General features: G+C 49.2%; 1 protein-coding gene across 1 annotated transcript in view; it reads left to right on the top strand.

Moving 5' to 3' along the window:
- Rph3al (rabphilin 3A like (without C2 domains)) overlaps positions 1–24,742 on the top strand; it is a 146,265-nt gene that overhangs the window by 41,933 nt on the left and 79,590 nt on the right. Inside the window, exons 2-4 of the mRNA XM_076870018.1 lie at positions 16,722–16,834; positions 18,934–19,077; positions 21,793–21,922. Of these exons, the coding sequence (XP_076726133.1) occupies positions 16,758–16,834; positions 18,934–19,077; positions 21,793–21,922 (351 nt within the window). The 5' untranslated portion in view covers positions 16,722–16,757. The remainder of the gene's footprint in view (positions 1–16,721; positions 16,835–18,933; positions 19,078–21,792; positions 21,923–24,742) is intronic.

Here is a 24,742-nt window from a genome sequence, read left to right on the forward strand (position 1 = left end):
CTCTGTTTAGGTCCCAGGTTTCTTCTTCATCTTGCCACAATTTTTTTTTTTTTTTAACAGCTTTAAGACACAGTTCACACTCTTATTTAAAGTGGTCAATTTATTGTTTGTTTTTATTTTTGTTTTGGGGAGGTGGGGTCTTGCTGGGTTGCCCAGGCTGACCTTGAACTCCCTCAGCCTCCCTATAGCTGGGATTATAGGTGAGCACCGCTAGGCTCAGCTCTCATTGATTTGTGTGGATTTTGTTGTTGTTGTTGTTTTGTTTTGTTTTTGGTACTGGGGATGGAACCCTAGGAGCACTGGAGCACTTAACCTCGGAGCCCCATCCCCATTTTATTTAGATACCGGGTCTCGCCAAGTTGCTTAGGGCCTCACTAAATTGCTGAGGCTGGCTTTGAACTCGAGATCCTCCTGCCTCAGCCTCTGGAGCCACTGAGATTACAAGTGTGCGTCACTGTACCCAGCTCTCATTTTTTAAAAAAGTATCTTTATTTTATTTATTTATTTTTATGTGGTGCTGAGGATCGAACCCAGGGCCTCGCACGTGCTAGGCAAGTGCTGTACCGCTGAGCCACAACCCCAGCCCTCTCATGGTTTTTTTATATGTTCATCGATAGGTATCAACATTACCAGTTTTAGAGCATTTTCATCCCCAAAGGAGAACCGTATATTTTCAGCTGTTGTTCTTCACTCACCCCAATAAGCCTTGGGCAACCATTAGTCTACTTTATGTCTAGAAATTTATCTCTTCTATTCATTTCATATAAGTGGAATAATATAATATGGTCTTTCGTGACTGGCTTGTTTAACGTGCTCTTGAGGTAGATTGTGTTGTAGCATGAATGAATATTTCCTTTCATAGCCAAATAATATTCCTTGTGTGGTGACCCCACATTTTGTTAATCCCTTCACCTGTTGATGGATATCTGGGTTGTTTCCACCTTTTGGCTGAACATTGCACTGCTATAAACATTTGCACAGAAGTTTTTGTTCAAATACCTGTTTTCAAGAATTTTTTTTTTCCAGTTCTGGGGATTGAACCCAGGGGTACTCTATCACGGAGCTACATCCCCAGCCTATTATTATTATTATTATTATTATTATTATTTTGAGACAAGGTCTCAGTGAGTTGCTGAGGGTGGCCTCAAATTTGCGATACTCCTGCCTCAGCCTCCCATGTTGTAGGATTACAGGCGTGTACCACTGTGTTCGGTTCGTGTTTTCGGTTCTTTGGGGGTATATACCTAGGAGTGGAATTGTTGTGTCATAATTCTAAGTTTCACTTTTCGAGAAACTTCCAAGTCATTTCCCACAGTGGTGTCACCATTTTACATTCCCATCAACAATGCACAAAGGGTCCATTCCCTCCCCCTCCTGGCTAACACTTTACCCTTCATTTCTTTGATTAAAGCCATCCTTGCAGATGTGAAATAGTATCTCATTGTGGCTCTGATTCTATTTCCCTGACAGCTAACAATGTTGGTTTGGGGTTACTTATGTCTGTCTTCTGTTGAAATCCCTTGTCCAGTTTTTAATTGTTATGTTGTTGTGACATTGGAGTTATTTATATATTGCCAATTTGGCAAGGAAGGTGGAGCCCGTGGAGGGTCATGAACACTTCCAGGTGAGGACCATGGGCTTGATTTGAAATCTCAGCAGAGTGGAGCCTTTGGAGGTGGAGTAGGCAGGATCTGAGCAGGGGAGGCTGAGGCAGAGGAACCCTTAGGATCACAGGGTGACTCAGCTCTGGTGAGTACCTGGCTCAGATGGTGGGAAGGGTGGGGAGCAGGGGCTGTCTTTTAAAAAAGACCCCAGGCCTTCTCAGAGACCACTCCCTTTGTGCCACTCTGCATTGTGGGCCTGGGGTGGGGAGGTCAGCAGTACTGGCTGCAGGCCTCCAATCCTCACAGTCTGTGCGCCTCCAATCCCAACTGTGGCCTGCCCTGGGCAGCCACGTCAGCCCACCTTCTCTGTAACATCTTGCAGGTTTCTCTGAACCAGGTAACCCAGAGACTTCTCAGAACTCCTGCTTGGCCAACTCCTGCCCATCTCAGTTTCTGGGAACTCCTGGCACCCTCCCGAGGGCTGGGTGCATGGTAAATGCTGGAGCAGATCCCCTGGTTCATTACTTTTCTTAGGCAGTACTTGCTGTAAAAAGACTGGGGGGCAGAAGAAGGTGAGAGAAAGCACCTCGGCTCAGACCAGCAAAGTGAAGTCAAATGAGGCCCCAGGTGCCAGCCCTGTGGGCACTGAGCAAGTGCTTGTGCCTCTCAAGGATTGCTTTCTTCAATGACCATCATGTCACCCCCTTGGGCTTGTGATGGTTTGGCAGGTGGCCGCACCTGGTGCCTCCGGCTGCTTTCTTCCTAATTGGTTCGTCCAGGGCCGGCTGACCGTGTGCACATGTGCAGGGGTGTTTTTAATGTGTCGGCTCCTCTTAAGCCTTGAATGCTCCTGGCAAGTTGCCATGGGTTCTGTTTGGCCCCTGCTCACCTGCTCTGTACCAAGCCCTGATCTGGGGTGATCCCCTCTGACTCTCTACTGGCCCCCACCGTCACCCGAGTCCTCGGCAGGGGTTGCTGGTGATGGCATCCCCGCTTATTTGGGGTCTGAACCTCTGCCAGGGGCACAGGGAGTGTGTAGCTAATGGACAGCTGGTTCCCAGGCAGTGCGGTGCTTGACCTTGGAGTTGGAACAGAGAACCGTCTGTTTGTGTTTCCATGAATGAGAGGGGACAGCTGGCCCGCAGACAGCAGGCTCAGTCAGTTGGGGGTTGCGTTGGCTGCTGACTTTAAGCAAACAGCCAGGGCCAGGGGCTTAGGCGGAAGGAGGATGGAAAAGAAGAAGCTGGCAGGGCCCCAGGAGAGCCACCTGAGAGCTGGTGCCTGGGCTGGGCTGTGCAGAGGCCACTGGGGGAGGTGGTAGTGAGGGAAGCTGCTCCCCAGATCTAGAGTCTGCGCTGTCAGCAAACCTGAGGATTGGGTCTACCTGGCAGGTAAGGAAGTGTGGGTCCGTTTTTTTTTTGTTTTGTTTTGTTTTTGTTTTTTCTAGAAGTCCCTGCTTCTTGGAGAGGTTTCTTTTGGGCTCCTTCAATAAGCAACACCCAGGTGTTAGCTAAAATCAGATTTCCTTTATAGAAATTTGGTTTGCCTGGGACTTTCCAGACCCACACAGAGCACACAAATGAAAGCAGGTTGTATTTTTTGCATTAAGAGACAAACACAATTATCACGGCCCTCGCTGCCTGTCCCAAGCCAGGTGCTTGCCAGCCCCTTGGAAGGATTTGGGTATTTTCTGAGTGAAGGAAGACTTGCTTACCCAGATGACTTGATATTATTCCCATAACTGTATAGCTTAAGTTCTAATTCCATTTCCTGTTCTTTCATTTTTTTTTTCTTTTTTTCTTCTTTTTGGTGCCATGGATCCTTCTTTGACATTCTGGTGAAATAGTGGCTTAAAATGCAAAATAAGATTCAGAGGAAACCAATTACATTGACTTTATTAGAATAGTTAAGAAAGCATGTGATATTATAATCCATGTGCTTCTTTGTTGATGTGTTAAATAAACAGCCTTGCTGTGGGTCTAACTCTTTTAATTTTTAATTCAGTGATAAGTATAAATATTTTAAGGTATCTGCTGCTCTTTAGTGTTATAGGAAAAAATCTGTGATGTTATTGATGACCAGGACACAGGGACTGACAATATTACTGCGATGTTTCCTACACTCGTAACTAAAGGAAATAGAAATTTTCAGTTGCAGGTTAATAAAAATCAAGATATATTTTTTCCCATCTAAGTTCATGGGTCCCCTGTTAAAAAACCCCCAAGACAAGCAATGACCAAAGGAGGTTGTTTTCCTGAATTTTCTCTTTGTATAAACCATGACATTTCTATGTCCCAGAGTTTAGACACCTCTCTGGATCTTCAGGGGGGCATATTAAACCAATTTAATCATCTATGCATGTCACCTGGTGTCCCCCCACTCTCTGGATGGAGTTCTGGGTCCTGTTATCCCATGTTATGGGTTGAAATGTGTCCCCCAAGCTGGACATGATGGCTCATGACTGTACCAGTTACTCTGGAGGCTGAGGTAGGAGGATCACAAGTTCAAGGCCAGCCTGGGTAACTTTGTGAGACTCTGTCTCAAAATAAAAAGGGCGGGGGATGTAGCTCAGGGGTTTAATCCCCAGTACCACCAAAAAAAAAAAAAAATTAGTAAAGAAAAAAGTGTCTCTCCTGAAGAATATGTTCAAGTTCTAACTCCCAGGACCTTTGAAGAATATGTCCTTTGGAAACAGAATCACTGCAGGTGTAATCAGGTAAGACGAGATCATTCTGGAGTAGGATGGGCCCTTAATCCAATATGACAAATGTCCTTTAAAGAGGAGAGAAAAAGAAAGGAGAGGCCACCTGAAGACAGACACAGGGACGCGAAGACCTTGGGAAGATGAAGACAGGCTTGGGGGGTGGGTGGACTCCAGCCGCAGGCCACTCATGGAGTGCCAAGGTTTGCCTTCAAACAACCAGCGCTGACAGACAGGCTTGGCACACATCCTCCCCCGATTCTTCAGACAGAGCTTGGCCCTGCGGATACCTTGATGAAGACTTCTAGGTTCCAAGTCAGGCTCGGTGGCACACCCTGTAATCCCAGCGACTCAGAAGCCTGAGGCAGGAGTCAGTCTCAGTGATTTAGTGAGACCCTGTCTCAAAATTAAATAAATAAATAAATAAATGAAGGGGTAGGGATGTAGCTTATTGGTAAAGTGCCCTTGGATTCAATCCCCAGTATTCATAGTGATGATGATGATGATAATAATAATAATAATAATAAAAATAAAAGACTTCTAGGTTCTAGAACTGCGTAAGCCACAAAGCACAGAGTATTGTAAGAGACAGACCCAGGGGACACACGCCATGGGGAAGGGAGTGCCACTTTGGGGAGGAGTTGGGGCTTCCCTCCTCCCTGGGCCTGTGCAGGGTGACCGGCCACCAGAGTCTGGTTACTCTAGAGTCCCTGCCTTGACTGGGGAGTTGTACCTGCCCTGTGTCAGACCTTTCAGAAATGACAAAAGCCAGCTGCTCCTCTGGGAGTAGCTGCTCCTCTGAGTGCGTGAGCAGAGCCTGCAGCTCGAGGGAGGAGGGAAGGAGGAGGATATTTTGCATCTCATTTCAGGTGGAGGTTTTGCTTAGTGTGTCAGCCTGGGAAGGAGAAAATGGTTTCTAGTTAAAGAGACAGGAAGGGATTTGGGGCCTACTGGAATAGGCACCTTAGGCTATTAAAGGGTCCCAAGATTTACTTTCCTGGGTTAAAAAAAAAAAACAAAAAACAACCAAACTGCCCCACAGCGTTAAGTGAGATCTCCTGTGTATGGACCATGGGAGTCTTGAGGGGGTACAAAGAAAAACAATGTGTGCTCTGCTCCCCAAGCGGTGAGACTGAGTGGCTGGGGCCGGGACTTGGTCTCAGCAGTACCCAGTGAGTGATTAAATGTTGCAGTGAACCCCAAATTTGCTCTTTTTTTGCCCTGCAAAAAAATAGGAGACTCTTAGATCTGCGACCGAGTCAGGATGAACCAGTGGTGTGGGTCGTGGGGTGTCCCGGATGGACCATGGCCAAGAGGGGCAGCCGCAGTCTGAACTGTGGCTTGGGGGCTTCGAGGGCCCACCTAAGCGGAGGAATCTGAGCAGGAGCTGTACCCTTGTTTGTTTAACTATTACTAAATCATCCTTTGAAGACGATTCAAGAAAGAAGTCTTTTCATAATCCCAACTCCTACTCTGCCCCGTGGACGCCGCCTTTTCCATGGTTGGAATGTGGCCGTGATCCTGAGCCATCCCTGTGTCGGCTGATTCCACTTCTTGCACCTGCTCTTGCTGTTCACCCTCTCCCAGGTCATTTGTTGGTTTTGACATTGCCCATGACATTGTGTCTGGATATACGCCATTGTTGGCCATTCCTCAAGACCTGGAGTCCCTTCTGGAGATCTCATGGTCTTAGTGGGTATAAACCGCCTTGCAGGGTGGGACAGAGGCAGGAAGGCAGGACCCATTCAGAGGACAGGTCTGTGTGTGGCCGGGAGGAAGATGGAGATGGAAGTTGGACTTAAGATTCCAGGTGGAGGAGACTGGGCTTATTCCATGGGCCACAGTGAACTCTTGAAGATGTCCTGGACACTTGTCATGTTCTGGGCACCATGGTAGCCTAGGAACATCTAGATACCTCCCCAGAACATGGTCTCTATAGGGATAGCAGAGGCAAAGACCCACAAAGATACAGGCAGAATGAGATGCCGAGGAGACGGGAGTGGAGTCAGTTCAAATGGGGCTCCAGTAAGGAGGAGCTGGAGAGTATTCAGAGCAGGTGGTGCTGGGCGTCTTCCTGGAGACAGTAGGAAGAAAAGGAGTTCTACACAAGAGGACACAGGGACAGGGCTGACAGGCACCTGAGACATGTCCAGGTCGCAGTGGCTGGAGCCTGAGTTTTGTGCAGGGATGTGGTGGCAGGTGAGATTGGAAGGCTATTTGGGCCAAGTCATGGACAGACTCGAGTACAGCTTGGGTTTCTTCCCTAAGGTAGTGGGGAGTCATTGAAGGTTTTTGAGCAAAGGAATCACGCAGTCTAACAACCCAGGTAGTAAGGAGAATTTCTCTGGCTGCACAGGAAGTGGGAATAAGGGTAAGCCCCAAAGATCAATTAGGAAACTTTTCCCACATCTGGGGCAAGAGAAGAGGAGAATTGGAGAGGGGAGGAGGAGGAGGGGAGAGCCACCCCAGGGAGGCAGATCTGGCAGGATGTATAATGACAAGGCAGAGTTTAGGGACATTTGTCAGGCACTGGCTTCCCCGGGGGGCTCCTGTCTCATCTTCTGGATTTACTCGGGCCCTGCCTTATGCATAATGAGCCCAAGATGCTTCCAAGTGAGTGGTCCCTTCAGGTTTCAGGCAGGCCTTGGAGGCTTCCTGTCTGAATCTTTCATCCTCCCAGCAGGGCTGACAGATGGGGGAAATGTGGACGTCTGGGCTCACCTTATCTCGCTGCTATCATCCTGTTTCCCCGTATCATAGTAACAGAGCAGATGTCAGGGCCTGTTGCTAAGGGTTCCCTGGAATATTAATACCTGGGTGTAGAACAGAGGGCTTTCACACGGGGCCTTTGAGGGCTTTGGAAGCACCAGCTTGGTGGCAAGTATTGGCTTTTCTTTCCCACCCTCCTCTTCTCCCCTGTCACCAGGGTCTGTGCACAGCAAGCTGTCTTGGGATGGCAGACTTGGCAGTAGCAAATATACAGCCGCTCTCCCTCCCACACCAGGGCAGACATGACTAATGGATCACAGCATCCTCTCCCGGGGAGGCTGAGACGCCTGTGCCATGCAGCTGTGTGTGTGTGGGGGGGTGCGGGGCGGGGGTTGCAGGGCAGATGAAGCCAGAGGCTACCTGCTCACGCCCCAGCCCCTTCCCTGTGCCTTCTTCTCGTCCCCTGGCACGTGGTGGGGTTGGAGTGGGTTTTGCGGTCCTCTCCTCTTTGCCCCATAGCCAGGCTTCTGGTCTTTTCACTGCCAAGTAGAAAATTAACTCGGAATAGTTCCGGAAGGGCTTTTAGCTGGATATTGAAAGCCAGAGTGGGGGTTTTATTTGCCAGATGTCATTTGTTGTATATTGCCATGATAATGCTGCGGTGGCCCTAAGTGCTTGCTCTCTCTCCCCGTGGCTGTTAGAAACCAGGGTTTCTGCACTTGCTGGTGGCCTGTGTTCGCCCTTGCATGTCAGGGTTCCCTCATAGGCACACGGTTTCCTTCCAGCCGTCCCCTGCCTGCTTCTTTCTTGCTTTTTTCTCCCTGGGTCATTTCTTACACAGAGATGGTCTGTCCTGGGAACCCACACCCTCTCACGCCTGGGCTGGGGGATGTGTTTCTCTGGGGGTCTTTTCATGGGGTCACACATGTGACTTCATCAAGGCTAAGACTTTTGGCTAAGCAAATGCTCTGGTTCCGGGGCTTGGGTCCACTGACCGCTGTTACTGCTGCTGGCACCCTACAGCTCCATGCAAGCTGACTCATTTGGACCACACCCTGGGGAGTCCCCTCGGCTCAGTCCTATCCACCAAAGCGCCCCTGAAATGAAATCAAGGAGGTGAGAACAGCAGCAGGGTCAAAGGAGGGGAGATGGGAGTGGTAGGAGCTGCCTTGTCCCTGGCCCATCCCCAGTTGCATTCAGAGGCTCCCCCAGCATGCATCCTGCTTCTCTAGGGGCAGGTTGTTTTGCCCTCTGAGCGTCTGCTTCAAAATCTGGTGTGTGCCAGAGGCAGCTGCAGATGGGTCATATTTTCATATTCTGTAATAGCTATTTCAAGTTGGGAAGGTTGGGGGCTGAACAGCAGTTTTCCTGGGGTAATGACTATTTGTGCTGCTCTGAGCGTCACAGAAATGTGCTCTTACAGTGTCCTCACCAGGACCCCATGGGGAGGTCTTCACCCCATTTTTTTTTTCTTTTGGTGCTGGGGATTGAACTCAGGGGCGCTCTACCACTGAACGACGTCCCCAGCCCTTTTACTTTTTTTTACCTGGAGACGGGTTCTTGCCAAGTTGGCCAGGCTGGGCCTCGAACTTGTGATCCTCCTGCCTCAGCCAGCCCCTGCTCTTGTGTAGTGGAGAATATTCTGCTGGCCAGCAGTTACATGACCTGCCTAGACCACTTGGTCAGCACTCAGAGTGCTAAAGCCAGTGCTGGCTTTCTCGACTGTGAGCCTGTGAACTCTGTTAGGGAGGTAGAGACCTTCTTTTAAGTGGATACGAATGTTTGCAAAGAAGAGGCTTTTTTAAATTTTTATTTATTTATTTTTTTGAGTAAGCGATTAGCAGATGGTACATGTTATTAAAACCAGCTAATAGGAGATCCACAGATAGCGTCTTCCATCTCTGAGTTCTGGGTTCAGAAATACAAAATCCACATTAGGCCAACAGGGCACAGCTGCCTCCAGCCGATTTTTCATGATGGCCAATTCTAGATGCACTTTGGAGAGAGCAGGCAGGAGGCCTGCCTGCAGCTGACAGCTTGGAGTGGCTCTGAACGTTACTGTAGAAAAGCTGACTCAAAAGTACATTTCCAAAAAATGCGCATTTCCTTTCCCTTTTGGGAATGTATCCTAAAGAAGTCATCAGAGCTGGGCACTAGGATTTATCTCCCAGGATATCCATTTTAGTGTTGAATATATTGAGCAAAATTGGAAATCATCTCCGTGTCCCCAAACTGGCCTCTGTTTCCCTCTAAGCCAATTCCCTGCCCCCCCCTCTTTCTGCCCTGCTCCCCACTCTCCACAATTGGGGGGTTCACCTTCCTGCTTTTCCAGCCACCTTCTATAAGTCCCTGTTTTGTGGCCTCAGAAATAAATTTTTGTCCAGTTAATTATTGCCACGAATATAGCGCATATTTAATACATATAATATTGTTCTTTGGAAATTTGGAGGAAAATGGTAAAATATATCCAGAATACTAAACTATAATTGCAAATCGTATTTTTAAAGAATTTTCATAATGTGGGAGAGTACCATGTAGTATAAAATAGTAAATAATGTGAGTGGTGAGGACCCGATTTTATTTAAAATCTGCACTTATATACCTAGGAAAAATTGGAAGGTGTACCCTTAAGATGTTAAGAGTCATCATGGGGGGGTGGTGATGAGTGAAGTTGGGGAGTTTTTCTTTATAATATCCTACAGTGCCCAGGCGACAGCCCAGTGAGGTTGCATAATGACAGCTGCTGAGTCGGGGTCAGTCCCTCTGATTGCAGCATCTGCCTATGGTGACGAATACCCTGGGCCACAAGCTTTTGACTTGAGGGGCAGAAGTGAATCTCCCTTTAAGAATGTGTTCAGTTTTTACAAACCTGATTCCAAAAGTTGCCCCAAAACTTCTGAACTTGTATCCCCTAAGAATTTTCTCCGGAAATTGTCACAGACCACTCCTGTTCCCTGTCCCCCGTCCTGCAGCCCCCTCAGCCTCTGCATGGCAGACTGTCTGAGCGTCTGTCTGTCTGGCAGCCTGGGCAGCTGGGTGCAGCTCTGCTCAGCTCGTCTCCCCCTCCTCCGCAGAGGTCAAGATGGCACCAGGAGGCTGCAGTTTCCTGGCACAGGAAGGGCGGGTGGGCACAGCAGCCCCTGGCGGATAATCAGCTCAGCTGTCAGACAGACCGCCACCGCCCTGCGGCTGACTACCCCATAGGGAATCCCCAGGAACAAACTGCCTGAGTCAACAAGTCACAGAGCGTGCCAGAGTCCCTTCTGTTCTTTGCTCATTTGTCTCCTTTGTTTCCTGAATTCCTCCTTGTCTGGTAAGGGCCTGTGCTGGGCCCCCGGGATGCTGAGACGGGGAGGACGCAGGGCATCCAGGGAGTCCACAGCCTCATGGGGAGAGGAGATGGGGTCAGAAGCAGGACCTGGGGCTGGTTGTGACAGGCGTGCCCTGCCCAGCAACAGCCTTAACTCACGTTCTTTATCCAACACGTGCACAGTCCTCTGGCCTCTTCCTGTTGCAGCTGAGAGGACCTCAGAGACCCTGGGTGCCATCTCTCTCTGGTTTACAGAGGAGGTGACCAGAGCTCCACTTGGCTAGCCTTGGTCCACCAGCCTTACCTCTGTTCCCCTCCAGCAGGTTCCTTCCCTCTCTCTCTCTAATTGGTGGGTTCACCTTCTGGCTTTTTTTCTTTTTTTCTTTTCAGTTATACATGACATAGAATGTACTTTGACATACTCTGCATCCATGAAGTGTAACTTCCCATTCTTGTGGTTGTACATGATGTGGAGTTACAAAGGTCATGTGTCCTTATATGAACACAGGAAAGTTATGTCCGATTCATCCTACTGTCTTTTCCATTCCCCCATCCCTTCCCCCCTTCTCTCCTGTCCAATCTGGTGAACCACCCCCTATCTCCCCACCTATTGTGAATCAGCATCTGCATATCAGAACATTCTGCCTTTGGTGTTTTGGGATTAGCTTATTTCACTTAGCATTTTAGCCTCCAGTTCCATCCATTTACTGGCAAATGCCCTAACTGCATTCTTCTTGGTGGCTGAGTAATATTCCATTGGTATATATACCACATTTCTTTATCCATTCATCTGTTGAAGGCACCTAGGTTGGTTCCATAGCTTGGCTATTGTGAATTGCACCTCCCTGCTGTTTTTTTTAAATTTATATATGACAGCGGAATGTATTACAATTCTTATTACACATATATAGCACAACTTTTCATATCTCTGGCTATATACATAGTATATTCACACCAATTTGTGTCTTTATACATATACTTTGGATAGTAATGATCATCACATTCCACCATCATTAATAACCCCATGCCCCCTCCCTTCCCCTCTAACCCCTCTGCCCTATCTAGAGTTTATCTATTCCTCCCATGCTCCCCGTCCCTATCCCACTATGAATCAGCCTCCTTATAGCAAAGAAAACATTCGGCATTTGTTTTTTTGGGATTGGCTAATTTCACTTAGCATTATCTTTTCTAACTCCATCCATTTACCTGCAAATGCCATGATTTTATTCTCTTTTATTGCTGAGTAATATTCCATTGGGTATATAGGCCACATTTTTTTATTCATTCATCTATTGAAGGGCATCTAGGCTGGTTCCACAATTTAGATATTGTGAATTGTACTGCTATAAACATTGATATGGCTGTGTTCCTATGATATGATGTTCTTAAGTCCTCTGGGTAGAGACCAAGGAGAGGGATAGCTGGGTCAAATGGTGGTTCCATTCCCAGTTTTCCAAGGAAATCTCCATACTGCTTTCCGTATTGGCTACACCAATTTGCAGTCCCACCAGCACCTCCCTGCTTTTTAAACCACCTTCTATAAGCCCCAGTTTGGTTCTCTCATAAGTTAATGTTTTTCTAGTTAACTGCCATTATCACAAGGGTATGGTGCATATTTATCACATATACTATGGTTCTGTGGAACTCTGGAGGACCCACCTCTTAGGGTGTGGGTTGCCCCTCTTGTTCGAGACCACCCTTGAGGAGGCACAGAGTGTGTGTGTATGGGGGGAAGGTGAGCACACCATTTGGCAGAGGAGCCCCTGGTGAAGAAGTCTGGGAGCCAGGGACAAGGGTCCGTATGTGAGGTCCTCATCTGCTGCCAAGTCAGGGACCTGGCAACTCAGGTTGAAGAGGTTTGGAGAACCTACGCTGGTTGTTGGCAGATTCCAAAAATGTTCCTCTTGGAATTCTTTGTCCTGTCCCCGATCTGTCCTGAGGTTGCTCTGTGCGGGGAAAGGACACTTGTGTCTTCCCAGATGCCAGCCAGTCTGGGGTGGACAGACCCTGTGGTCCCAGAGCTGGAATTTGAATGCTCCTATGTTCTCTTTTTCTGACCTTTGCTCAGAGCCACCGCTGGGGACATGCTCAGCCACAGACTTGCATCTGAGATGAACCTTCCCAGTCAGTACCATGAAACTGAGCCCCAAAGGCGACATATTTCCACTTTTCTTGAATTCTCCATAGCATGTCACTCTGGACTAGTCTCTCCTGACTCTCCACCAGTGACAGGTGTGGTGGGTGGGAGGAGCTTGTTGTTGTGTGGACCCTCCTGTCCCTGCCTCCTTGTGCAGCTCAGCAGGGTGGGGACCGGGTGCCGGGCCTTTTCAGCCTGTCCCCTCAGCTCCCTTGAGTACCATGGGGGAAACAGAGGCCCCAGGAAGGTAACTGACTTGTCCTTGGGCTTCTAGCAAGTTTGCACAAAAGCCAGACATGCTCAGGTCTCTTTCTTGCCACCTCTTGCCTGCCACGAAGCCCTCCCCCACCCCTGAGTTTGCTGCAGAAGGTGACAACCGGATGCAGAGAAAGTGGCTCTAGTCTGAGGGCTGTGGACCAGCGTAGCTAGCTGCGCCTTTCCTCGGCCTCTCTACCTCTCTCTCTTCTCATCCGTCAAAGAATAATGATTAGATTTCGGAAGAACAGAGCAGAATGGCCTGTGACTGGCTGAAGATGGATGGATTGTTTTGGCTAAAGTTAATTTTTTTTAAAGGAATAGACCCCCAGTGGATCAAAGCACAGCCAAATGTCACCTTGAGGTGTCCCTTACCAGCGATCCCCAAACTCTGGCCCCAAAGTGACCCAAAGGGGACAAGAAATTCATCCCCTCGAGATCTATGTAGGGGTGATTGTTTGGGGGGTCGTGAAGAGCATCTCCCACCCATTTTGGGGGCCTCCATCTTCTGGGTGCTCCCATTCTTCATCAAGGTGATGAAGGTTTTGGCATCCAGACTCAAGGCTCTTTTCTCATCCCCCCTCCCTGCACTTCATGGTCTTTTAGTTCAGAAGCTTCTGCAGGGATGGGATCTTCCTGTAGGGGAACCCTGAGGTTCCCTGGACTGTCATTGCCCTGTTACTACCCAGTTTCTACAGGGTAGAGCAGAGAGTGGTCACCCCCACCCTCACTGTGCCCAACCCCAGGGGGAATGAGCTGGAAGGCTCAGGATTTGCTGTCCTGAGCGCAGTGACCCAGGCAGTAGCGCCCCCTGCAGGTTGGAGCAGGAGCTGTACTGCTCCTTCCATTTCTTGAAACTCCCAGAATATTAAAAAAAAAGAAAAGAAACAGGGGTATGGAGCTGTAGTACGTTTTAAATGTTTGCTTTGAACAGAGTAATGCATTTCACACCCACACAGCAGTGTGACTCTGCTATTCACAAGATAACAAATTAAAAACAAAAACAAAACCCCTTCAGAAATCCACAGTGCTTCAAAGGCTGAGGCTGGGGCACAGGTTGAAAGCAGTTGGAGGAATGTTGTTTTTTGAGCCTGTGATTTCCTGACTTTATGTTACCATCTTTTGAGAGAAGGTCCGGGGTGATATCTGGGGAGGCTCTTGGTGTCTGGCCAGCCCCTGGGTCTGCCCCTGGGGGCCTGCCTATGGGGTCTCCATATATGGCTCACAGTGTAATGTCGGGTCCAAGCTGCAAGAGCAGGTGCCCAAATGTGCCTGTGGGACAGAGACCAGCTTGGTAAGGTCCTGGGCTTGGCTCCTGCAGGGGCCAGTCAGCTGTGTTCCACACACTGCCCCCTGCTGGTCGTCACAGAAATGGGGTGACATTGGTCTGGAAGCAGTTCTCTAAGCACAGTCCAGCACCTTGCAGGGGTCCATGAAGTCAAAACTACTTTTCTTATCATAAGACTCTTGGGTCATTTTCTTACAAATGTACAGAAAATGAAAAGTTCGTTCATGTGGTTTTAGATGCCACACTGGAGCTAATCTTTAAGAAATTGATGTCTGTGGAGTGTTGGTGGCATATCAGAGAAAAATATCCACAATTATCTGGAAAAGCTATTAAAATCCTCCTCCTTCTTCCACCTGTCTTGCACACCTGTGACACTCTGAATAGACTTTAACAAAACAGCATATCACCAAAGGTTGAATGAAAAAGCAGATAAGAACATCCAGTTGTCCTTTGTTAAACTACAAATTATATAGATTTGTAAAAATACAAAACAATGCCATTCATCTCACTAATTGTTTGTTTTGAAAACAGTTATTTTTATAAACCATATAATAACCTAGTGGGTTTATTATTTTTAATGAATTAACAATAATTTTAAAATTTCTGTTTTAATTTTTACATTTCATACCAATAAATATAATCCAGATAGTTTGGAGTCCTCAAAAAATCTTGTAACATTTATCCGGGCATGGTGGCGCACATCTGTAATCTCAGCTACTTGGGAGGGAAGGATTGCAAGTTCAAGGTCAGCCTAGGCGGCTTAGCAAGACCCTGTCTCAAAATAAAAAAATTTTTTAAACAGGGCTGACAATAGAGCTCAGTGGTAGAGTAAGGTCCTGAATTCAGTCACCACTGCCACAAACAACAACAAAACATCAAATGGGTGGTGATTCATATCCCACAAAGTTCATGCTTTTTTGCAGGGGAGGATGGGAACTACTCCTTCAGCTTGTGTCAGCCACTAATCTACTTTCAGTCTCCATAGATCAGCTTAATCTGGATATTTCCTATAAATGGGATCATATGATATGTGATATTTTTACCCTTAGCATTATGTTTTCAAGGTTCAGCCATATAATAGCAGGTATCAGAACATCGTTCCTTTTTATAGCCAAAAAATCTTTATCATATGCCTATGGCACATCTTATTTCTCCATCAGTTGATGAGTATTTTAATCGTTTCTACTTTTTGGCTATTATGAATAATGTAGCTATGAACAGTCCTGTGCTGGTTTTTGTGTGAAAATAGGTTTTGGTGCTCTTGAGTATATACCTAGGAGTGGAGTTTCTTGATTATAAGTCTGTGTTTAACATTTTGAGGAAATAACAAACAAATGTCCAATCTCAGTGGGTTTTTTTAAAAATATTTATTTAGGGCTGAGGATGTGGCTCAAGTGGTAACGTGCTCACCTGGCATGCGTGGGGCACTGGGTTCGATCCTCAGCACCAGGTAAAAAAATAAAAATAAAAATAAAGATGTATCCACCGAAAACTAAAAAATAAATATTAAAAATTCTCTCTCTTCTCTCTATCTTTAAAAAAATTTTTTATTTTTTAGTTATAGTTGGACACAATATCTTTATTTTTACGTGGTGCTGAGGATCAAACTCAGGCCCTTGCACATGCTAGGCGAGCGCTCTACCACTGAGCCACAACTTAAGCCCCAACCTCAGTGTTTTTGGGGGCACTGGGGATTGAACTGAGGGGCACTCTACCACTGAGCTACATTTCTGCATTTGTAGCCTTTCTTCTTGCTTCCTTTTTTATTTTGCTAAGTTGCTGGGGCCTTGCTGAGGTGCCCAGGCTAGCCTAGAACTTGCAGTCTTCCTGTCTCAGCCTCCCAAGTTGCTGGGATTATAGGTGTGCACCATCACACCTGGCCCAGCTCAGTATTTCTAAAAAGCTGAGTTTTGGAACCACTCCCTAGCCTAGATTAGATCAGAACAGGGCAGTGAGGGTGACTGTCCTTGCTCACTCTAGCCCAAGCTCATCTCCTTCTCCACACATACACACCTTCCCTTCAATATGCACGAGCAGCATTCTCATAATAGATCCTTAAAGAGGTGGCGCCATCCTTGGTGGCCGAGCTAGCCTGTGTTAAACCATCAGGTTTTGCTGGAGCAGGATTTTGGGCCAGTCCTGGCAGACAGTGCCTGGTGGAGATCCTTGCTGCTGCTGTCCCCTCCCTGCCCTCTCCCCTGCTCTGCAGAGTGCTGTGGTCTTCCGTGTGATCCCTTGGGGAACGTGAGTCATGGATGCCTGCGGCTGCCATTCTGGATCCCCCAGGTTTGGGAACAGGGGAGGGTTTTCCCCAGCTGTCTGGCCCCTGCCTCCTGGATGGACCCTCTTGGAGGAGATGTGCTCGGGCGGGGGCTGTGCTGCAAGGTCAGGGTTGGATTGCCCTCTGGATCTTGCCAACTGAGTTGAAAATTACCGAGGCTGCACCTCTTCTCTTTCTGAACTTCCCCTCTGATGTCCTGCGAGTCTTGTCTGCTCTGGTCACCTAGCCACATGATCCACCCAGTCACCCACCCAGGATTCTGGAGCTCTGAGGGAGCTGTGTTTTGCTGGAGGAATAAGAAGCCATCAGCAGGAACAGTGTATGGGGACAGGCTGGAAGTGCCAAGTGTCCGGTGCCTAAGTGCAGAGGGGTTCTGTCGGCCATCCACATCCCAGCCAAGGACATGCTCTCTTGTTTTCTGTCTTTTCTCATCTAGATGTGACTCCCCGTGCCTGTCTGGGTGCCCTGAGCCATGGCTGACACCATCTTCGGCAGTGGGAATGATCAGTGGGTTTGCCCTAACGATCGGCAGCTTGCCCTGCGAGCCAAGTGAGTACTTCCAAGGCCGCACCAGGTTGTCCCTTCCCTCTCCCTCCCTGCTTCCTTCCTTCCTTCCTTCCTTTGAGAAGATTCCTTCCCAGGGAGTTGAAGCAAAGCCTGGAGGGAAGTGCCCGTCAAATGCACGCCGTCTGGCCCCTGGGCTGGGCACTTCACTCATTTAGTCATTTACCCACCAGGTGGAATGTGTTCCCATTTCTCAGATGAGGAAAGGGATGCCCATGTGATTTAACATTAAGTTAACATTTAAGTTAATGAACATCAAGTTAATGAAGTTAACATTTAATGTTATCATTTAAGTTAACGTTGGGTTGAACGCCCATGTCATTTAACATGTGCGTGGGCGGACTGGGACCCACATCTGGTCCAGCTGACTCTCATGCCTGTGCGTGATCACAACAGGCCACAGAGGATCCGACCACCTCATTTTCCCTTTCTCCTGTCACTGAGGCTTGAGTCTGAAAGTCCCTTGAGGCAGAGCCTTGGTCTCTGGATGCCCACTTCAGATGCCCACTTGGCATGGTCACACCGTACAGGACAAGGCCCTCTGCAGGGTCTCTCAGGCTGAGACCCAGCCGGGCTCTTTCTTAGGTCTCTCCCATGCTCTTAGCAGGGTTCTCTACCTCCTGACTTTGGTCTGAGCCCTGGGGAATCGTGACTTTCCCATTAACCCAGGTGTCTCCCCAGCTCTGGCTGGCCCCAGCTACTTCCATCCAATGTCCCTCTGGACTAGGGGGTGTGGCTCTCGGATGCATCTCCAGCCTTCCCATCCCTCTTTGCCCCTCTGAGGGGTGGGGGTCCCTGGCGTCTGGTAAACTTCTAGAGTGTCCTTGACTCCATCAAACTCTGCCAATTAGGGGAGCCAGTATTTCCCAAAAGGGACCAAGTTTGAGAAATTTGCAATTAGATGTTATGAGCCTTCGGGGGGACAGAGCTGAAACTTCAAAGGGAAATAGGAAAATTAATCTGAAACGCCCAGGAAGAGTGGTGTCATGCATGATTTTGCAGGAATTTTTGCCCCACAGTTAATTTGTCCGGTTCACTGGGATGGCTTGGCTCCCCTTAGCTGCCTCCGCCTCTCCCCTGCAGGGAGAATGACCAGGGACGCAAGGTGGACCCCTGTCCTCCAATGCCAGGCAGACGATGGGCCCTTCCTGGGAGGGCAAGGAGTCTGGGGAGAGCTGTGACAGGGCCCTGCTCACCCCTTCAGGGTCCTGCTCACCCCTTCAGGGTCCCTGTCCTTCTCCCTGACTGCAGCTCTTGCTCATTGGCAGAGAATCTTCCAGAAAAGCAAATGCTTGTGTCTCTCCCCCAGGGTGTGCTGCCAGTAGGGCCTGGCAGTGTTCAGGAGAGTAGTGCAAATCAGGGATTTGCAGAGTGGGGAGCTGTGCCCCATGGGACCCTCCAAGCAAGCCCAAGGCCTCTGCAGTGCAGGCCTTCCTGCCAGTCCTCTGGCACTATCCACCACTGGTTGTATAGCAGTGAACAAGACCAACATGGTCCTTTGTCTTAAAGCAAAGACAGGGAGGCGAGCTTTGTGCAAATACTTACCCATGTGCTACAGCTGTTTTCACAGTGATCATTGGCAGTGGGGGCATGGGTTAGGGGTGCTAACTTAGTCTGGGGGTCAGGAGAGACTTCCTTTGAGTGTGGTGCTTATGTTGAGACTCAGAGGAGGAGTAAATGTTAGATGGAGATACAAGGGAAGCTTTAGGCAGAAGGAACAGCATGTACAGAGGCCCTGAGGTGGAAAGAACATGGCATGTAGATGTGCTGACAGGAGGCTGGTGTGGTTTGAATGTAGAGAGTAAAAAGGAGGATGGATGGGTGAGCCAGGACCAGATGGGGGCAGGGTCTGGCTTTCTAGAAACTCCCATTCTGGAGGGGGAGACAGCAGGTGCCACATTCCCTCATAATGGTGCTGCGGACTAATGATAGGCACAGACCCATGCCTTACAGGAGCTCTCATGTGGCATCTCTAAACAGGTGGCCCCTGGACTGTCCTCAGGCCATTCTGCAGCTCTGTGGATGTGGTGAGGGTGCTGGAATTTGCACCAGGCCTCACGTCGGTGCCCTTGTTCTCTCCCAAGGTTGCAGACGGGCTGGTCTGTGCACACCTACCAGAGCGAGAAACAGAGGAGGAGCCAGAGCCTCAGTCCAGCAGAGGTGGAGGCCATCCTGCAGGTCATCCAGAGGGCCGAGCGGCTCGACGTCATGGAGCAGCAGAGAATCGGGTAAGGACTGGCCAGCCAGGCAGCAGTGAGCCTGGTGGGAGAAAGACAGGCTGTTGGTGTGAGCCATGGGTGGGGAGGCTGGAAAGCTCGGTCCTGGTGTTCTGTGGCCCGACTGGGCGTGGTCAGGAGCCCCCCCCCCTCCTCTGCTAGATACCCCTGGAGTATAGGCAAGAACCTAGCTCCTCAAAGCCCCAGGATGCCCCTCTGTAAGCTGGGATGGTAATTGATGTACAGGCCCAGGTCACAGTGCACATGAATGAGCCTGGTGAGCCCTGTCAGGGGCTGGTGGGCTCCACACACCTGCCCCGTCAGCCACGGCCCAGCCGCGGGACAGATTCAAGCCCTGGCTGAACCTGAAGGACTCCACCCAAGGCCTCCCGCTCGTTCTCAGCTGCTTTAATATCCAGAGCAGACCACAGTTCAGTTGTCCAATGTTTTTTTGTGGTATCTTTTTTTATTTAATTATAAAAGCATTTTCTAAAAAATCTTAAAAAATACAGAAAAGTCTAAGCAGAAAACACAGTGACACTGCATTGCATGAGACAGGAATCCATTTCATTCTGGTCTCTCTTTTTTTTTCCCATGGTCGTTCTTGTTCGTTTGTTTGTTTTTGTACCGGGGATTGAACTCAGGGGTGCTTAACCACTGAGCCACACCCCCAGCCCTTTTTTGTATTTTATTTAGAGACACGGTCTTGCTGAGTTGCTTAGGGCCTCGCTAAGTTGCTGAGGCTGGCTTTGAACTCGTGATCCTCCTTCTCTTGAGCTGCTGGGATTACAGGTGTGCGCCCCTGGGGCCTGGAAAAATCAGACATTGTAGAAATGCAGTTTGGGAGGTAGAGGTACTATTATAAAGATGACTGCTGTATGCAGTTTCTTGGATGTGCCTTAGAAAAAGGAACATACCCTTTTAATACAGAAAGAGCTTATATAAGACTGGTTGGATTTTGCTTTTTTTTTTTTTTCCTTTTTTTTAATCTAACCTGGTAGAAACCCCAACCTCAAATACTGGTGATTGACCACTTGGCTTTCTGATTCCTCCCGGAAGCCTTCATGGTGGAAAAGAGCATTCATGGGGTCCCCTCAGCCATCGGGGTGCTTCTTTGCCTGTCTGAGCAGCTTTACGGAGTCCTTCCTGTTGTCTGGCTCCACTGCGAGCGCTGGGTTGGCAGGGACATGGAATGACCCAGAAGGTCACGACACAGGTTCATGGTTCAGATGGAAGAGGTGCATCCTATGTGTTTAGGGGACAGAAACATGGGATGGAGTGACAGAGGGTCCCCAGAAACAAGTGGGTCATGCTAGGACTGGAGCTAGGTTTGGCCCAGGCCCTGCAGGTCCCGGCCTGAGGGACCATGACCCCCGTGGAAGCCATCAGTACTGGCTGGAGGGTGTGTGCAGAGGTGGCCTCGGGACCCAGTCTGCTGTCTCTCGCCCCGGTGGCAGCCACTCACCATCTCAGGGGAAGGCGTGGGGCTCCGCCTCTTGGGAGCTTTGTGATTCTAGCCAGTAGCCTCCTATTTTGGAACCTCAGTCTTCTTATCTCTGAAATGGGAAATACAACGTGCCTTTCACTGGGGCTGTAATGCCTGCATATTGTCCTTCCTTCGTTCAAGAATTTTTCCTGAGTGGCCACTGGCTCCTGGCAATACAGTGGCTGACAAGCCCAGTCAATTCCATGGAGCCTGTAGGTTTCACACAGGTTGTGGAGCAGCAGAGGCTGTGATGTGACCAGGGGCTGCAGGAGAGGCACCTGCCCAGGCTTGGCAGGGTTCGGAGAAGTGCCCTGGACGCTCACCCCCTTGGAGTTTCCAAGAAGAGCCCTTTTTTCTTTCCTTCGACAACCTCTCTTCTGCCCTGCTGCTCAGACCCAAAGCCTCCCCGTCATCCTGGGTCTTTCTCCCCTGCCCGCACCAAGCCATGCTGGGTGCTTCAGAAATACCCACCCAGTCTCTGTCCTCCCTCCTGGGGCCCCAGGCCCAGTTCCTCTTGGCATCCTCCCTTCGGCTCTTCCTGTTATCCCAGCTTTCCACAGAAGCCAGGGTGAGCTTTTTAAAATGTCACTTTAGATCCAATCACTCATCTCTTTAAAACTCTTCAGTGGCTTTGGATTGAGCTTAGGAAAAAAAAAAAAAAAAACAGACTCCAGTTTGTGGCCTGAAACCCCTGTGATCTGGCCCCTGCTCGCCCCTCCAGCCGCACTGGGTCACTGTCTGCTCACGAGGCAGTGGCCCTGATGACCTTCTTACCGGTGGCCATTTCTCAGCCTGAGCCTTAGCTCTGCTGTTCCCTCTGCCTTTCCTGCAGTTGGCTGGGTCCTGGCCATCCTCCATCCCATGTTTTCATAGCCTTTGCTGGCCACCAGAGCCTCTGGCCCCCTCGGTCGTCCTCCCCACACCCCCATTCTTTGCATTCCACAGTTCGTCTCTGTTTCCCCACCCAGTTTGCTTGTTTATGGATTTTTCTTATTGAGTGGAAGTTCCATGGAAGCTGGGGCCGGCCGTGACTTTCTCTGGCTAGTTTGCTACAATATCCCCCAGTGCTTGGGGCATTGGAGGTGCTCAGTTGATAAGTTGGTGAATAAAATGAATGATCCGCTAGAGAACAGTACCTGTGTCATGGTCCAGTGTTGGGGCCCTGTGGCACCAATGCTCAGGCAGTGGTTGTGTTGGGGACAGGAAGCACATTCCTTCTGATTCCTTGTCCTGTGCTGCAGGCGCCTGGTGGAACGGCTGGAGACCATGAGGCGGAATGTGATGGGGAATGGCCTCTCCCAGTGTCTGCTCTGCGGGGAGGTGCTGGGCTTCCTGGGCAGCTCATCAGTATTCTGCAAAGACTGCAGGAAGGTAAGGCCCTGCTCTGACCCTTTTATTCTGACTCTCCCGCCTTGGCCAGCTCTGCTGCTCTGTGGCTTTGCATCTTGGCTCCCAGGAGTGAGAGAGGGAGTGTGTGTGTGTTCATGCTTGCGTTTATGCATGCATGTGGTGTTCTCTGCCTCTTGGCAAACAGGACCAGGGCCTGAAGATGAGAGGACCTGGCTTCTAGGGCTTGCTCGAAGAAGTAGACTTTGGGTCAGAACTGGGGTGTGCATCTGGCTCTTACACTAGCCATATGACCTCAGAAAACTTGGCTACTATTTCATGCCTCAATTTCTTCATCTGTAAAGTAGGGGTAATGATAACGTATACCTCGGAGCTGTGAAGATTAAATATATTAAATTCAAGGCTCTTAAAATCTTGCCTGGCATAGAGGCACCCAATAAATAAGTACTGTTTTCCTCAGGGCCAGGTCGTGTGCTAGGAGTGTACTTCCTATTCTATTGGTCTGCTTTCTTGGTCTCTGATCACTCAATGAAAAATGATCTTTGCAGCAAGAGCAAATAGATTTTCTCCTTATTGTAAATTGTGTCACATGTTAAATTGTTTCTTATTGAGTCCAAGACTATGTGTGTGTGTGTGTGTGTATATATATATATATATATATATATATATATATATAGAGAGAGAGAGAGAGAGAGAGAGAGAGAGAGAGAGAGAGAGCATTTTTAGTTTTCCCTGGTGTTTCTAATTGCGTTTCTTATTGCCCAAAGAAATATGTCCTTCTGATCTTCAAGATTATTCAGTATCTCGATTTTGCTCTCTCTCACACCAAACCTACTTCCTATTTTTCTCCTAACAGAACCCTTTCTAGATTCTTATGCCTGCTCTAGACTAGACTAGTTGTGACGCAGCAATCATTGGACTGCCCTTTGCTGTCCTCCCAGGTGAGAGATAGTATTCCCAAGATACCATGTCTTCCTCTTTTTTTTGGTTGTTATCCTAGTTTTGCTGGAACGCATCCTCAAGTAACTTCCATGTGTCGGTCACTGTTTTAAAGCTGGAATTGTTATAGTGAACAAGACAGAAAAAAGAACCCTATCTCTTGAGATGACATTGGGCCAGGAAACAAAAAACAAGTAATGAGCAAATAAATCAGATGATTTCACAAAGTAATAAATCTGGGAAAGAATAACAGGAGATATAAGACTAGGGGTGGAAAGGGGCTGGGGTGACAAGGGTTGAGAGAACTAAAACAGATGGAATAGTCAAGTAAATATGAACTTGGAACACTGAGGCCATTGGCCACCTTGACAAGGGCATTTTCAGTGTCATTCAAGCTGGATGAGAAGGAGGTTAATGTAACCAATTACTAAATGGGAAGGTGAGAATTTGGGGGTATGGTCATTTTTTCCCCCTGACTTTGTCACATGTGGTGAATTGGGGATCTACGTGGATTCATTGGCCCAAATGTGGTGGAGGTGTGACAGGGCCCTGGTGTCATGGTGTCCCAGCTTCTCTCCAGCCCCTGGACTGGAGACCAATGGGGACCCGGTTGCCTCACGCTCGGGGCTTGAGCAGGTGGAGTTGCTTTGTGCTTCCTACCTGGGACAATAGGCCCCAGCAGCCTGTTTCCTCCTCCTGCCTCTCAACCCACACGGCTCCAATTCCAGGTTCATGGCACCATGAACAAGGGCAGAACCCTCTCTCCTTCCTCTGAGAGGCAGGCTACGGCCCCTGGCTGTGAAAAGTGAATGCCAGCTGCTCCTGGGAGAGCCATTTCCTAGGCAATGTGGGGTCCCAGGGGAGGACCTCAGCTGGATGTGAGCCTGTAGGGAAAGTGTTCTTCCAGTCTCTCTCCCCGCCCCCACTGCCTGGTACCCTGGAGCTCTGGGCTAGTCAGGAGGACTTTTCTATTTGAAGTGGTGTTCTCTCTCTCTCTCCCTCCCTCTCCCCCTCCCCCCTCTCCCCCTCCTTCCCTCCCCCTCCCTCCCCCTCCCCTCCCTCCCTCTCCCCCTCCCTCCCTCCTCCCTCCCCTCCCTCCCTCCCTCACTCTCCCCCTCCCTCCCTCTCCCCCTCCCTCCCTCCCTCTCCCCCTCCCTCCCTCCTCCCTCTCTCTCTCCCTCCCTCCCTCCCTCTCCCCCTCTCTCTCCTTCCCCCACCACCACACCCACCTCTCTTCCTTTTCAGTACAGGAGATGGAATCCAAGACCTTGCATGTGCTAGCTAGGTAAGCACTCTACCCTGAGCTACACCCTGCCCTGTTAATTTTATTGAGACAGGGTCTCTCTAAGTTGCCAAAGCTGGCCTAGAACTTCTGATCCTCCTTCCTCAGCCTCCTGAAGAGCTGGGATGATGGGGACGTGCCACAGCACCCAGCCAAAGGGGTTCTTACTCTGCAGCAGGCTGAGGACTAGTTCCTGGCCTGGGCGGGAGGCAGAGGAGCCCTTTGAGCTTCAGAGGGGACTTGCACCCAAGCAAAGGTAGGAAGAGGGGCTACTGGATGAGCCCCTGCTGATGAGGGGCCTTTGGCAGTTTTCTTCGTCTGTCTTTGAGAAGGTGTCATCGTCATTCATTCATAGGCACCCATTCTTTAAGTAGTAGAGGGCCCATGGTGTGCACTACCCATTCTAGGTGCTGGCCGTACCTGGAACGAGTTAGACAAATCTTTGAGTTTATTTTTCAGGGGTGGGAAAAGAGAAATAAATGAATGGATAAACCTGAAACAATGTCAAGTTGTCTGAAGGCTCTATGTTGAATTCAAACAAAGTGTTGTAATAGCCTACACCTGGGTGCTCTGGGAGGCTTCTCTGAGCTCAGACTCCAAGCAGGAGTCGGCCCTGGGAAGAT

The sequence above is a fragment of the Callospermophilus lateralis genome, chromosome 11 (assembly GCF_048772815.1).
Source record: "Callospermophilus lateralis isolate mCalLat2 chromosome 11, mCalLat2.hap1, whole genome shotgun sequence".
NCBI classification, from domain to species: Eukaryota; Metazoa; Chordata; class Mammalia; order Rodentia; family Sciuridae; genus Callospermophilus; species Callospermophilus lateralis.